This window comes from Penicillium cataractarum (assembly GCF_028827025.1).
Source record: "Penicillium cataractarum strain IBT 29864 chromosome Unknown utg000001l, whole genome shotgun sequence".
In the NCBI taxonomy this organism is placed as follows: domain Eukaryota; kingdom Fungi; phylum Ascomycota; class Eurotiomycetes; order Eurotiales; family Aspergillaceae; genus Penicillium; species Penicillium cataractarum.
Genome location: NW_026622737.1, coordinates 2,182,323 through 2,197,269, shown reverse-complemented (window position 1 = coordinate 2,197,269; position 14,947 = coordinate 2,182,323). Strand labels below are relative to the sequence as shown.

The 14,947-nt window shown below is 48.6% G+C and overlaps 5 protein-coding genes across 5 annotated transcripts; 3 read left to right on the top strand and 2 right to left on the bottom strand.

Annotated features, from left to right (window-relative positions):
- Positions 1–707: 707 nt before the first annotated feature.
- Positions 708–5,166, top strand: N7496_000768 (ATP-binding cassette transporter YOR1; the record flags this gene model as incomplete). Its single annotated transcript, XM_056693699.1, has 4 exons — positions 708–980; positions 1,079–3,748; positions 3,801–4,683; positions 4,724–5,166. 4 exons carry the CDS (start codon positions 708–710, stop codon positions 5,164–5,166), a joined length of 4,269 nt encoding a protein of 1,422 aa, XP_056560428.1.
- Positions 5,167–7,228: 2,062 nt separating this feature from the next.
- On the bottom strand, positions 7,229–7,906 carry N7496_000767 (NADPH-dependent FMN reductase; the record flags this gene model as incomplete). Its single annotated transcript, XM_056693698.1, has 1 exon — positions 7,229–7,906. The coding sequence occupies one exon, from the start codon at positions 7,904–7,906 to the stop codon at positions 7,229–7,231; it is 678 nt and encodes a 225-aa protein (XP_056560427.1).
- Positions 7,907–8,171: 265 nt separating this feature from the next.
- Positions 8,172–9,833, bottom strand: N7496_000766 (CFEM domain-containing protein; the record flags this gene model as incomplete). Its single annotated transcript, XM_056693697.1, has 8 exons — positions 8,172–8,479; positions 8,549–8,616; positions 8,674–9,056; positions 9,110–9,177; positions 9,239–9,275; positions 9,326–9,498; positions 9,559–9,694; positions 9,747–9,833. 8 exons carry the CDS (start codon positions 9,831–9,833, stop codon positions 8,172–8,174), a joined length of 1,260 nt encoding a protein of 419 aa, XP_056560426.1.
- Positions 9,834–10,664: 831 nt separating this feature from the next.
- On the top strand, positions 10,665–12,601 carry N7496_000765 (cytochrome P450; the record flags this gene model as incomplete). The annotated part of the gene is made up of 8 exons (XM_056693696.1): positions 10,665–10,896; positions 10,950–11,041; positions 11,114–11,147; positions 11,207–11,405; positions 11,457–11,846; positions 11,900–12,311; positions 12,364–12,399; positions 12,455–12,601. 8 exons carry the CDS (start codon positions 10,665–10,667, stop codon positions 12,599–12,601), a joined length of 1,542 nt encoding a protein of 513 aa, XP_056560425.1.
- Positions 12,602–13,441: 840 nt separating this feature from the next.
- Positions 13,442–14,874, top strand: N7496_000764 (endonuclease/exonuclease/phosphatase family protein; the record flags this gene model as incomplete). The annotated part of the gene is made up of 3 exons (XM_056693695.1): positions 13,442–13,651; positions 13,703–13,959; positions 14,013–14,874. The coding sequence occupies 3 exons, from the start codon at positions 13,442–13,444 to the stop codon at positions 14,872–14,874; spliced, it is 1,329 nt and encodes a 442-aa protein (XP_056560424.1).
- Positions 14,875–14,947: the final 73 nt, after the last annotated feature.

The following is a 14,947-nucleotide window of genomic DNA, read 5'->3' as shown; positions in this document are numbered from 1 at the left end:
GGACGGCGGAATCGGGCCTTATGAATGCCGACGGCCGATGCTCTTTCGATAAGGCGGATTGGCTGGAGACTCTAAGCGAACGCGAGAGCGAATGCGTATTCGCTGCGACTGCCGATAGGAGAGCTTTTATTGTTTGGTGATCCGTGGATGACGCTGGCGACCGGGGCTCCGGTTGTTAAATTTCTAGTTTTCTCCGATGTGGGGAGTTGGTAGCTGGAAGCTTAGCTGGGAAATTACATACTTTAGCACCGATACACCGTTGTCTTCAATGTACATAATCCCCGAGTTCCGTCAGAATTGCCGTGACGGGCAAAAATACATGGAGTTGGATCCGCTAGGAGGAGAAAAGGAGCAAACGAATACCACAGATGATGAGTCTTTGTATCAATGAAGAATCTTAGTCTAACTATCCTATGAAACAGTTCATGACTCACATTTTCTATCCTATTATATACACTCATTCCATCCTGAGTAAAATCCAAGCTTCAAGGCTCAAACATTCAATTTCCGTTTTCAGTCCCGCTCCATCGCCCCACATCTCGCATTCGCATGGCTTGTTCGGTGATGGCTTAAGTCCCTTATTTCCATTCGATTCATAATTACAACGAGCCCGGTTTTTTTTCTCCTCTGTTTTCTTTTCTGTCCTTCTGCCAGTTCGGTCTTTTGATCATCCCCCCATCTGCGACCGTTCTGCGCTTTCAGTCGCCATGTCTGCGCCCGATCCACAGCCGCAGGCAGTTGTCGTGGGCGACGAAAAGCTCCAGGCGGCCGATAGTTCTAGATCGGCGTCTGGAGATGAAGCCAAGGCCCCCGATGTGGTTCTGCAGCCCCCCACGCCCAAGAAGAAATGGCATCAACGCTTGAATCCCTTACGTTGGCAGACCCCGCCGCCTGTACCGGAGGAGCGCACGCATTCGAGGGAGTATGGGGCTTCGTTTTTGAGTGTTGTTACCTTTCAATGGATGTCGCCTTTGATGAGGGTATGTTATCTCTAATCCCTGCTTGTACGGATAGCCGAGGTGTATCGGCAAAAGAAAGAGGGGAGAATATCAAGATACTAATTCGAAATGCTATGCAGGTCGGATATTTGCGACCACTCGATTTGCAGGACATCTGGACGGTTAATCCCAACCGTACCGTCGACGTATTATCAGATCGCCTAGACACTGCGTTGGAAGATCGCATCGCGCGCGGAACTAAGCGCGCCCTCGTCTGGGCTTTATACGACACCTTTCGCTTTGAATTTATTCTCGGTGCTGTCTGCCAGTTTTTCAGTTCGCTGTTGCTGGTGTTTGCGCCTTACTTGACCCGGTACTTGATCGCGTATGCGACGGAGGCTTATGCCGCTCAGCATAGCGGTCGCCCGGAACCGCATATCGGGCGTGGTATGGGTTTCGTCGTGGGTATTACCTGCATGCAGGCCTTGCAGAGTCTATGTACGAATCAGTTCCTTTATCGGGGTCAGATGGTTGGTGGGCAGATCCGTGCTGTCCTGATTTCTCAGGTTTTCAATAAGGCTATGAAGTTGTCTGGTCGTGCCAAGGCCGGTGGACAGGCGACGGCGGAGGAAGTTAAAGCTTTGGAGGCTACCAAGGAAGCTTTGATGAAGCAGGATGGCAAGGGGAAGAGTCAGGACCCTAAGGCTGCTGCGGCGGCGACTTCTCCCGCCGGTGTTGCTGGTGATGGTCGCGGATGGAATAATGGCCGCATCATCGCTTTGATGAGTATCGACGTGGATCGCATCAATCTGGCAATGGGCATGTTCCACATGATCTGGTCTGCTCCGATCACCATCATCGTGACTCTGGTTCTGCTGATTGTCAACATTGGCTACAGCTGTCTCTCCGGCTACGCTCTGTTGGTTTTCGGTATGCCATTCTTGACCTACGCCGTGCGATTCCTGATCAAGAGACGACGAAACATCAACAAGATCACCGATCAGCGAGTCTCTCTTACTCAGGAGATTCTGCAGGCCGTTCGATTTGTCAAATTCTTCGGTTGGGAGAGTAGTTTCCTCAATCGTTTGAAGGAGATCCGGAAACGGGAGATTCGCTCTATTCAGACGCTTCTGGCTGTTCGAAATGGTATTCTCTGTGTGTCCATGTCGATTCCAATTTTCGCTTCGATGCTTGCTTTCATCACCTACGCTTTGTCAAAGCATGAGTTGAACCCGGCTCCGATTTTCTCATCGCTCGCTCTGTTCAACTCGCTGCGGATGCCGCTGAATATGATGCCACTCGTCATCGGACAAGTCACGGATGCATGGACTGCTCTCAACCGGATTCAGGAGTTCTTGTTGGCTGAAGAGCAGAAGGAAGACATTGAAAAGGATGAGACCATGTCGGATGCCATCGAAATCGAAAACGCATCTTTCACCTGGGAGCGTTTACCCACTGACGAGAAGGAGGGGAGTAAAGACCAGAAGAAACCCGCGAAAGGCCCTGAATCTACTGCCCTGACTTCCCCCGACGAAAAGGAAAACGCAGATTCGGTTCCCCTGGAGCCGTTCAAGCTCAAGAATGTCACCCTAGAGGTCGGACGAAACGAGCTGCTCGCGGTCATCGGAACCGTTGGCTGTGGCAAGAGTTCTCTGCTTTCTGCACTGGCTGGCGATATGCGCGTGACTGATGGCAAGGTTCGCATGAGTACGACACGATCATTCTGCCCACAGTACGCCTGGATCCAAAACGCCACCGTGCGCAACAACATTCTGTTTGGAAAGGAGTACGATGAGTCCTGGTACGAAAAAGTCATCGATGCCTGTGCTCTGGCTCCAGATTTGGAGATTCTTCCTAATGGCGACTCGACTGAAATTGGAGAGCGTGGTATTACTGTATCTGGTGGTCAGAAGCAACGTTTGAATATCGCTCGTGCTATTTATTTCAATGCAGAGCTCGTGCTTATGGACGATCCTTTGTCGGCTGTGGACGCTCACGTTGGACGTCATATCATGGACAAGGCGATTTGCGGTCTTCTCAAGGATCGCTGCAGAATTCTGGCAACTCATCAGCTCCATGTTCTCAGCCGTTGTGATAGAATTGTTGTTATGGAAGAGGGTCGCATCCACGCTGTCGATACCTTCGACAACCTGATGCGTGATAATGAGCTTTTTAAGCGACTCATGTCTACTTCTGGACAGGAAGACTCGAAGGAGGAGGAGGAGGAGGCTGAGGCTGCAGATGAGGTTGCCGACGCATCTAACGAGAAGGCCGCAACCAAAAAGGTTGCACCAGGTAAGCCTGCTGCTGCTCTGATGCAGCAGGAAGAAAAGGCGACTGCATCTGTTGGATGGAGTGTGTGGAAGGCATACATCCGTGCATCGGGCAGCTACTTCAACGCTGTGATGGTATTCATTCTTCTCGGTCTTGCGAACGTCGCCAACATCTGGACAAGTCTGTGGCTTTCATACTGGACATCTGACAAGTACCCGAGTCTATCGACCGGCCAGTACATTGGTGTTTATGCCGGGCTTGGTGGCATGGTTGTCTTGTTGATGTTCGTTTTCTCGACTTATATGACGACTTGTGGAACCAATGCTAGTCGCACTATGCTTCAGCGTGCGATGACCCGTGTCCTGCGTGCGCCAATGTCATTCTTCGACACAACACCTCTAGGCCGAATCACCAATCGCTTCTCAAAGGATATTCAGGTCATGGATAATGAACTCTCTGACGCGATGCGTATTTACGCTTTGACAATGACTATGATCATCTCGGTTATGGTATTGATTATTGTCTTTTTCTACTACGTGAGTGATGCATCTTTTCGATTCCCTTTTCCTCATTACTGACTATCTCCAGTTTGTCATCGCTCTTGTTCCATTGTTCATCCTCTTCCTGCTTGCGTCAAACTACTACCGCGCCTCTGCACGAGAGATGAAGCGCCACGAAGCAGTCCTGCGATCAATCGTCTACGCGAAATTCGGTGAAGCCATCACCGGTACAGCCTGCATTCGCGCGTACGGTGTCGAGAACCAATTCCGCAAGAGCATTCGAAATTCCATCGATACCATGAACGGCGCCTATTTCCTTACCTTCTCTAATCAACGCTGGCTCAGTGTGCGTCTCGATGCCGTAGCTACGGCACTCGTGTTCGTGACTGGTGTTCTGGTCGTTACCTCTCGATTTAATGTCTCCCCCAGTATCTCCGGGTTGGTTCTGTCTTATATTCTTGCCATCGCGCAGATGCTGCAATTCACTGTTCGCCAACTTGCCGAGGTCGAGAATAACATGAACGCCACGGAGCGTGTGCATTATTATGGAACCGAACTTGAGGAGGAGGCGCCTCTGCACAGGGTCGAGGTGGATGCTAGCTGGCCTGAGAAGGGTCATATTGTCTTTGATAACACGCAGATGCGGTATCGCGATGGCCTTCCTCTCGTCCTGAAGGGCCTGACCATGGACGTCCAAGGAGGCGAGCGCATTGGTATCGTTGGACGGACGGGTGCCGGAAAATCCAGTATCATGTCTGCGCTGTTCCGTCTCACCGAACTCTCCGGTGGTTCTATCCATATCGACGGTATCGACATTTCCACTGTCGGTCTGCATGACCTGCGATCTCGATTGGCAATTATCCCGCAAGATCCCGCTCTCTTCAAGGGCACTATTCGCTCGAACCTTGACCCCTTCAACGAGCACACCGATCTAGAGTTATGGACTGCCCTGCGCAAGGCATACCTGATTGGTGATGAAACAACCGGCCCCGAGACCGAAGCCATCCTGAGCATCCCCGGCACTGGCACCACGACCCCCCCTCACCGGCAGCGATTCCAAGCCCCGCCCCACAAATCGCCTGACACTGGAATCCGCCGTCGACGAAGAAGGTCTGAACTTCTCCCTCGGTCAGCGCCAGCTCATGGCCCTTGCCCGCGCACTCGTGCGTGATGCTCGTATCATCGTCTGCGACGAAGCAACCTCATCCGTTGACTTTGAGACCGATCAGAAGATCCAGCATACGATGGCGCAGGGCTTCGAAGGAAAGACTCTGCTGTGTATTGCGCACCGGCTGCGCACGATCATTCACTACGATCGCATTTGCGTAATGGATCAGGGTAGCATTGCGGAGATGGACTCTCCACTTGCGCTTTGGGATCGGGAAGATGGTATCTTCCGCGCTATGTGTGACCGCAGTGGTATCACCAGAGAGGATATCCTGGGGTCGGATTGAAAAGATGGAATCACCCAAAAAGTATATACATGAAGTAATATGGCGTAATTATGCATAATCTGAACATATAATTATATCACAAAGGCGAGCCTGAATTAAATCTCCACGTATGAAGCACACGAAGGAATCAAACTTGAAGATTCCACAGTCTCAAAGCCCCATCAGCATCTGGAACAACGAGAATCTTGGAATCGGCCGAGCAGACCGTTTCCTCGCGCGGACATGAAGTAACTATATCTTCTGGACCCCGAGTAAACTGCTGCTTGAGATTAGACTCAAAGTCATACACCTCCACCGTTCCCTCGAGTATCCGAAACAGCAACTTCCGTCCCCCATCTATAAAATGCACTCCACTAATCGTCGCAAAGCTCTGACTCAAATAACCCTCTAAGCCCAGACACCACATTCCCTTTCTGACACCCGTACGCGGACCCCAGAGGAACAGCCCGCCATTCTCAAGGGCGCCAGCAAGCAAGCTTCCATCTGGCCTCCACGCCATACCCTGACTGACAGCGAGAAGCGTTCAGGCGAGAAGATGCCGCACCAGAGTTGGCCACCCAGAGGTCCAATAATGCGAAGACACTCTCCAGAGTAGGTATCCCAGATCCGTGCGGTGCCATCCCAGGATATCGATGCTGTGAAAAGACTATTTGGGCTGATACCGATCCACATGACTGCATTGGTATGTCCATGAAGCTGGTGGCGGACGGATCTGCTGCGTATATCCCAGATTGTAACACAAGGTGAGTATTCAGCGCGACGGCTGGGGAAGTGAACTAAGACATTGGGCACGACATATAACATGCTTTTTCCGTCGGGGCTAAACACGGACTACCAAATGAGCCTAATTCACCTGCGAAGCGGAGAGAAATAGTTTGTTCTGGGATAAGATCTATATCGTTGGATTGCACTTGCTTCCCAGTACCATCCAACTCCCAGAGAATGATAAATCCATTCGCCCCTCCTTCCTGCTCGCTTTGGGATGCTAATAAATAGTGTGGACTATTCGTATCCGATCCACAATGGTAGCATGGGGCGAACATCACAGTCACCACTTGACCGGGATGTCCGCGCAAAACTTCAATCTGAGCATGTGTTGCAAGATCGAAGACATGGATTTCATCTCTGACTCCAACCGCGAGCAATTTATCGTCGTGGCTTAGCGAAGGTGTCTTGCATCGCCATTGAGGTTTATTTTGGCCTCGCCCCAGTGCTTGGGATGACCGGAAGTCCAGGTCGCTGGTACGCCGGAGTCAGATGTGAAATCAGAGCACAGAGAATATGACCACTGCTGGAGGAGCTTTTTCTCGTCCATTGAATTTTGATCATCTCCAATAGATGAAACATCATCGTCAGATGAGCTGGAATATGTTGGAGCGGAGGTCGTTTTAGCGGTTGCTATGGTTGTCACAGGGCAGAGGCAAAAGAACATCAATACAGTTTCTTGATGGTCAGAGGCTGATTTCGAAATTATATGCTAATTTTTGTGGCTAAGTATGATGATTCTAACTCACAATATCCTGGCTCAATGTCAAAATGCCCCTCCTCCCTTTGTGGATAAGCATCTAGACTACACGTAGTGCCTTTTCTCCGGTTGCTAGACTCGGTGTATAGATTCCCACAGAATGACGCGTCACCCCACTAGACCCCTACGACGAGTTTTTAAACACTTTGTACACCAGAGTGATAGGCTTTTGGGTTAAAAGGCTTGCTCATTTCTGAGAAATGTTCCGTAATATCCCGGTGCTCACGACATAAAACCTGCTCCAAGTTGTCCATGCCTCAGCCCCCTCTAGATCAATTTGATGCCTGTCTTCGAACGTACACTCTATAATTTGTGAGGATATTGCCTTTTACTGAGATTAAATGGATTCAGTGGAGACAACATCATATTCGATCGTATGGCCCTATTGCGCATCGAGAATTTTTGGTGTCACCGTCCGTTTCTAGGGACTGTCCAGGTATCAAGGTGTACCTTTTTTCGTCACATAGATTACATTTCTTATTTTCATAACTCATATTTTTTTCAAACTCCGCCCTAGTCTATACAAAGAATCCTTGGCTACTCCTTATCCAATTCGCAAACCAACTCCATCCCCAAATTCCTCATCATCCCCTCCACTCCAGACTCTCTCCACCCTTCCACATCCCTCTTATCCAACTCAACCTCAACTTCCTCCTCCGACGCCGCACCTACAGGCAAACCCGTAAATCTCACAGCCAAACCAGGCGCCGTTCCAACAACCCTCATCCTCAAACCCGTCAACACTCCCCGTAATTGATCTGCCGCCTTCCCACCACCCCTTGAACCATACGATACAATCCCCGCCGGCTTCCCCTTCCACTCGTAAAACAGATAGTCGAGCGCATTCTTCAGACTTGCAGGGATACTCCAGTTATACTGCGGCGTAACGAAGATGAATGCGTCATATTCACGGACGACGGCGGACCAGGCGCGCGTGTGTGGTTTTGTGTAGTGGGGTGTTGGGTTGTCCGCGGGGAGACTGGCAGGGATGACGGATTCGTCGTAAAGGGGGAGGGATTGTTTGGCGAGGTCGAGTATTGTGAATGTGATGTGGCGTGGGTCGGTGTCGATGGTATCGGCGGAAGTTGGGGAGGGTTTACGGGTTGGGAGGGTTGGATCGTTGGTTAAGACGTCATAGACATATTGGGTGATGGTTGGGTTGAGACGTGGGGTGCGCGTACTGCTGGTGACAATAGCAATGTGTTTGGGTGGCATGTTGAATTAGAATAGGAAAATGTAAAGGCTGATTGACACTGGAGAATTTAGATTAGTTCAGGAGGGAGTTATAGCTTGGGAGGTTGGAAGATTTTAAGTTGAGGAGGTCTTCGGATCCGCGAAGCTGCGAGCTCTTGTGGGTCTGGCATTCTGTGGCACGATGGGTCAACGGCCCGAGCATATTCAAATGCCCTCTTCATACAGTAATAATACCGTTTTCTTTCTAATTTTCTCATTGGTACGAAGGAATATTGAACAGAGAAGCTCAAGTCCTTTTATCAAAGTATACATCGACATTTACCAATTCAACCCCATCTGAATCCCGACGAGATAGAGGCTCCTGACTCGAAGATGCCTTGATATTCCTCCCAATTGACAGGTTATTGGAGCTCGTCGGATATTGTAGACTCCGACTTCTGTCGTAAGGTGCTGAAGCATCTTGATGTGAGTCAGGAATGCCGAAACAGGCATAGAGAAGCCGGTTGAACTGGCGGCGGATCGCCGGCATGCTGACACAGATCACTGCTGTGTAGCTTTCAATCAGTGACCAGTATGCAACTGGTACATAATCATCTGTAGTTATACGTCAGAGAAATTACATTTCTCAAGTCTCAGTCTTGAAGAATAGAGAATTTTACGCACAGGTTGCATTGGCTGTATGGGCAAATGTCACTACTGACTTGAGCCGGATGATGCTCACAATGGTGATGCTAGAAATTAAAGGGGTTGTCAGTGGTATATACTAACACCAGCTTGATATCACTCACAAGAATCCCGTGCAAAACATAAGCATAACCAGAATCTTCTTCATGGGTCTAAGATTCAACTTCATAATCTCGTGGAGCGGTAAGGCCATCACAGTCACATCGAGGACGATATTGATCACGGCGCACGCAATGCCGAATTTATTAAAGTCGAGACAGCTGCCTTTCGTCTCACCTGTCCATGAAGTCCAGATATAAGACACGGGCAGACAGTTGAAACAAATTCCGAAGAAGAAGGCAAAGAAATATGCGACCACGATTCCCATGACGATATATATCGCATTCCGGAGTCCGAAGTTTGGAAAAATGTGGAGATAAAGATTGAGCAATGCCAATTTGATAGAGGCAATAGCACCAATATATAGCATCTCCACGACCCAATTGTACTACAAAAATAGTGAGCATTTCCAATAGAGGGGTTGGTGTTGCATAGACGGACTTTCAAGACCAGAGTGATGTTCGAGAATGATATGGTCCAAATGTCCCGTCCGTAACCTGCATCAACCACTTGAATTGATAATTTAGTATTTTGGCACTTTTTGGGGTTCAGAAAGTGTAGACCACTCACTCAGAAACTCCAGGATGCCCATCGCGACACTAAAAAGCTACAACGGTCAATAGAGAAACCGACAGTTGCTTGCAAACAATGCCTTACTAGACCAAGTATCACAAAGACGTCTTCGAAGCCAAAATGTTTCCGAAATTCCAGGCTTCGAATCAAGGTTGCAATAACTGCCAGTCCCCCAAACACAGAATTGGTGACAGTTATAACCTCGGACTTGTTGCGGATTGGGTTATGGCACATGGCACCCGTTGCGTTTGCCGTTGCTAAAATATTCATCAGAAAATTTATCACAACCCACTGGTAGTACACTGGGGGTATCCCACTTAGGCTTTCCTTGATTGTGCAGTTGGTTTGGACACAAGCCGTCAAATTGGTCTGTAGCGCCGCATCTGCGCAAATACAACTGGTGTTTGTTAATGTACAAGTCGAGCCTTCAATTCCACTTTTTAGGCACTGAATCTGAATTTGAGTATCAGTATAATTCTAGCCCAAGGATTAGAAAGATTCTCACTGCGCAGGACGGCATGTCCGATGCTTCAGTGATTGCTGCCAACAGCAGCGTAAAGGGGATTATAATGCCCTTTCTGTAGCATCGCATGCTGGATAAAAGGTGGGATCTAGTACCATCGCCATCAGAAGAGAAAAAGGGATTCTTTCCATGGGCAGTCCGCCCAGAGAATATGAGATTATGTGGCCCAGGTTATTTTCGGATCAAAGATGAAACCCTATTCCGCCAAGGAATCACCTTACGCGTGAGCTACGGACCGTCATCTCAAGTGCGACGCCAGGATCACATAGTGCTCAAACTAGAATAGGGATTAGATTCTTTGGTGTTTCGGCCCCAAATTAGCCTGACCGGGGTGTAACCCCAGTTCTCGACTGATTTCTGAGCCATATATCTTGAATCAATTGTTCGTGAATAGTACAGAGAAGAAACCCTCACATCGCTAATACAATGTGGGATTTCCTAAAATGGTTCTTTTGACCTTAATTGGGGGGAGTTTACCGTCTGCACGGTTGATTTCCATGAGTTCTCCCAAAGCCCAAGACACTAGCCTCACGCTAGTTGGATCGAAGACCGGCTCAGTCGACAGCCTTGCAATGAGAACGAACCAGCTAAATTGGGGCAGAAGAACCATGTAACCCCCGCATCCACACTGCCTCAGGGGGTAGAGACTCGAGTTCCCTCTGGCTGGGTTATGACTCGATCCGCTGCCTGACTGGGGATGGAAATAAATGGTAATTCCGAACAGACATTAGTGGCTAGAACGCTTCACAATATAATTGAATGTAGGTACCACCAATAGAGTACGAAGAATTGCAATTCACTAGCCCCACTTATAAAGGAAACGGGGGGTCAAAACTGGACATGCGTTGACAACTTTCTTTCCTTCCATAGGATATTCTCTACCAACTGCTTCGATTAATCATGGGGCGCTTCGAACTTTTGGACTTGCAGCTCACTTACCATGGCTTGCTGCGGGGTTTCGGCTTTTTGCTTGCTACATATTGGTTTACATGGATTGTTTACGCGAGAGTGTTCCATCCACTTGCAAGATTTCCAGGTCCATTCTGGGCATCTGTGTCACGAGCTTGGATTGTGCGCTCCGTGATTCGCGGCAACCCCCACGAAACCCAAAGGTTGCTGCATGCAAAGTATGGTAAGACACACGCCCTATTTCTGTTTTGGGCTCTATCGATTTCCGTTGAATAGGTCGTATTGTACGAATTGCTCCAAATGAGCTTGCGATAAGCGACCCTGAGGCCATCAAAACTATATACGGAGTGAATTCAGGCTTTACAAAGGTCAGTTACAGGGAAAGGAAATGGCAATGAAGATGCCGGTCGCTAGAGGGAAGTAGGCTGACTCTTCAATAGACCGATTTTTATTTGGCGTTTCGCGCACCATACAGTAAGATCTCTTGATAGGTAAGTATCTCTGACCAGAACTAAACATTTTTCCCTCAACAGCCCGATACCCCGATCATTTCACATCAACAGATGAAAAGGTCCATGCTCAAAGGCGCCGTATAGTGAACGGCGTATATAATATGCAGAGCATCCTTCAGTCAGAGCCGTACGTCAATAAATGCACAGATGTCTTGCTACAGAAATTTGGAGATTTCGCGGACTCCAAAAGTTCGATTGACTTACTCGAGTGGGCGCGGATGTAAGTGACTCATCTCATCATTCTTTTTCATCGATATCTAACAAAAGCAAGGTATGCCTACGATGTTATTGGCGAGCTTTACTTCAGTAAAATGTTTGGCTTGATGAAGGCAAATGGCGACCAGCTTGGTATAATGAAGTCTACTGATACCCTAATTCCTGCCATGGCCATTTCAGCTGTCATGCCATCATACCTCCGATCTTTCTTCATGTTTATTGGGGTGTTGTTTGCCGAGACTCGCAAGGCTCTGTCTGCTTTGGATGGTTTAGCGACCACAGCGGACTCTGCTGTTAAGAGTCATGTCCAAGCGTCGAGTGAACCTGATGACACCACAATCCGACGTACTGATATCATATCTAAAGTATTCAACATCCACAAGGATCAAGGCGAAAAGCTTGACTTTCAGATCGATGATGTAAAGCTTGAGGCCTTTGGAGGATAGTAAGTGCAAATAGTACTCCGAGTTACGAGCCGAGAAACTAAGACTTTGTTAGTTTCGCTGGCAGTGATACAACGGCAATTCACTTGTCCACGACTTTGTATCATATCTTGAGAAATCCAGGCGTCTACGCAGCTCTCAACAGCGAGATCACTCAAGCTACAAGCCGTGGCGAGCTGAGTGTTCCGTATATTTCATACCATGAAGCCAGCAAATTGCCGTATCTAAGCGCTTGTATCAAGGAGGGCGCCCGCTTACATCCAAGCGTAGCGCTTACAATGCCTCGCCAGGTGCCGTCCAAAGGCTGTGATATTTCTGGGCAATGGATCCCCGGTGGAGTCCATGTGGGGATCAACCCGACAGTCGTACAACTCGACAGAACGGTGTTTGGAGACGATGCGGAGGAATATAACCCGGATCGATGGCTGAAGCCGGACGCTGATAAGATGAATAAATACATTCTCCAGGTATGTTGATTCAGACGAAACTCAGAACATGAATTAACCGCTCTGGTAATAGTTCGGAGCTGGATCAAGAATGTGTATGGGAAAGAATGTAAGTGCAAATTACTCTCCGACATGATTCGCTGGCCGAGCTGACTCTCGATTAGATATCATTGTGTGAAATATACAAGGTCATCCCTGAGCTGCTTCGCTCGTACCGGCTTGAGTTATTGAGTCCCGAGAAGAATCTAGAGACCAGCGGTTTCTGGTTCTACAAGCCAGTGCCCATGCACATTCGCGTCTATCGCAAGTAGTAGAGACAAGGTGCTACGGATGTTCGAGACATCCAAATTATCTAGGCAGGCTTTTCTAGAGGCATCTATTCGTGTTTTCATTTTCATGGTGATGTCTTGCAAGTTCAAAGCTGTTTCCAAACACGATTTCAGAATGCCCCTGTTCATATGGATCGCACTTCTTCACATCCTTCAGATACCCAACGACCTGCATATCTAATCGGGAGGGAAGTATCCTTATTAGGCAAAAAGCATAGATAATACTGTATCGACATGCATTGAGTTATGCCATTCGGTGTACAGTGGCCGAAGCTTAGCGACCCAATGCGTAGCTTATGCTCCGCTCGCTGAAGAACGCTAATTCTCCAACCGAAGCTAGTCTCGGAGAACTTGCGGATTTAGGCACAATGCGTTCCAGGGCCAAGACTCTTAATTTGTCGGAGAGCCATGCATCGACTTTATTTTTGACACGTGGGGTAGCCCATCTTAGAGTTATCTCAATCTATCTCGTTTAATAATCTAGAATTCTTTTTCGAGAATTCGTCACTTGCGACGCGATATCTCGAGGGATTTTAGGGAGCACCCATCGCCCAACCACGACACGCAAGAGCGTCCACGTTTTGCAGAGAATAGCTCGGCAAGACGCAAGGCGCAAGTAGTTTGTTCGCAGTCTGCAAGCTAACCACTTTAGCTCAAAATATTCATATTCACAACTTAGTATCCGTGCTTCGTTACCCCCCCCTCCCGGGAATATGGAAGTCCACCAACACCATCCAGGCATGAAATATCTTATAAAAGGACGATGAGATCCTTCAATATCTGACGCTATCCTCGCGAGAAAATAAGAGTCAGATTTGCAAGATGAGGTCTCTTTTCGTTCTTGGTGTCTTCTTCACGGCGTCTGCTCACGCGACGACCACCAGCGGCAAATTTACCGCTCTGAGCTTCAATGTTGCAGGTCTCCCTTCTATTCTGCAGTCTAATGACGTGAATGGATCTAAAACTGAAAACGCTGGAGAGATTGGTACCTACTTTTCTGAATATGGCTACGATATCATTCATATGCAGGAGGTGAATAGTTCTTCATTCGCTTAGAGACCTATGCGTTAACATTATAAATAGGATTTTAACTACCATGCGTACATTTACGCTACCGATGACCATGCCTACCGCACCGCCACTTCCGGGGGTGCGGGTATTGGAAGTGGACTGAACACTGTCTCAAACTACGATTGGGTTGATTTCGCACGTGAGAAATGGGATGACTGCTCTGATGATTCCGGAAGCGATTGTCTTACTCCAAAGGGATTCACCTTCATGCGCTGGAACCCATCCACTGGAGTATACATTGACTTCTACAATGTCCATGCCGATGCTGGGTAAGTCAGAACTCATTCTTCGCGGCAATGAAAACTTCTAACTCCTATTCAAGCACCGAAGATGGAGACGAGACTGCGCGCAATAGCAATTTGCAGCAAGTGGCGGACTACATCGACACCTGGTCTATCGGAAATGCAGTTGTTGTGATGGGCGACACTAACAGTCGTTACACTCGAAGTGAAGATACTGGCGTTCGGGTCTTCAAGTCTCAGAACAGCCTCACTGATGCCTGGGTTCAACTGGAAATGAGCGGTGTCTATCCGACAGCGGGAGCTGATGCCGTCGTGTGTGACAACCCGTCTACCGTTGAAACTTGCGAGACTGTCGATAAGGTCCTCTACCGTGGATCTGACATCGTCACCCTTTCTGCCACCAGCTTCTACTATGATGGCGAAAAGTTCCTCAACACCGACTCTGATTATCTGGGTGACGTTTTGTCTGACCACAACCCTGTTCTGGTCAACTTCACTTGGGCTATGTCGAGTTCCCTTCGACAGAGCGAATTCTCTGGTGGTCCATATGGAACCTGGTTCAATGATCTGCCCAACATCCCATCTTCTCCCAAGGCTTCCGTGTTGACCTTCCGTGGCGCCAATCGTCTGGATGCTGTCGCACTGGAACTTACCGACGGAACATCCTTCAGCCACGGAGGAACTGGTGGCACTGAAGTGACCCTGACCCTCGGCTCCGGAGAGCACTGGATCACTACTGAGCTTTGCACCGGTACATACAACAGCGAGACTCGGAACTTCTACATCAAGGCTACTACCAGTGCTGGAAACACTTTGGAAGCTGGAACCTCCACCGACAGTTGTACCACGTATACTGCCGATTCTGGGTATGCAGTTGTTGGATTTATGGGACAGGATGGTGATGAGATGGACCAGTTGGCTCTTATCTATGCTCCTTTCTAGTAATGGAGCCTTTTCAAATGTTGAGCGAGTTGAGTTTGACGGAAAGGGTACTTAGCATTAACCGCACAATCCG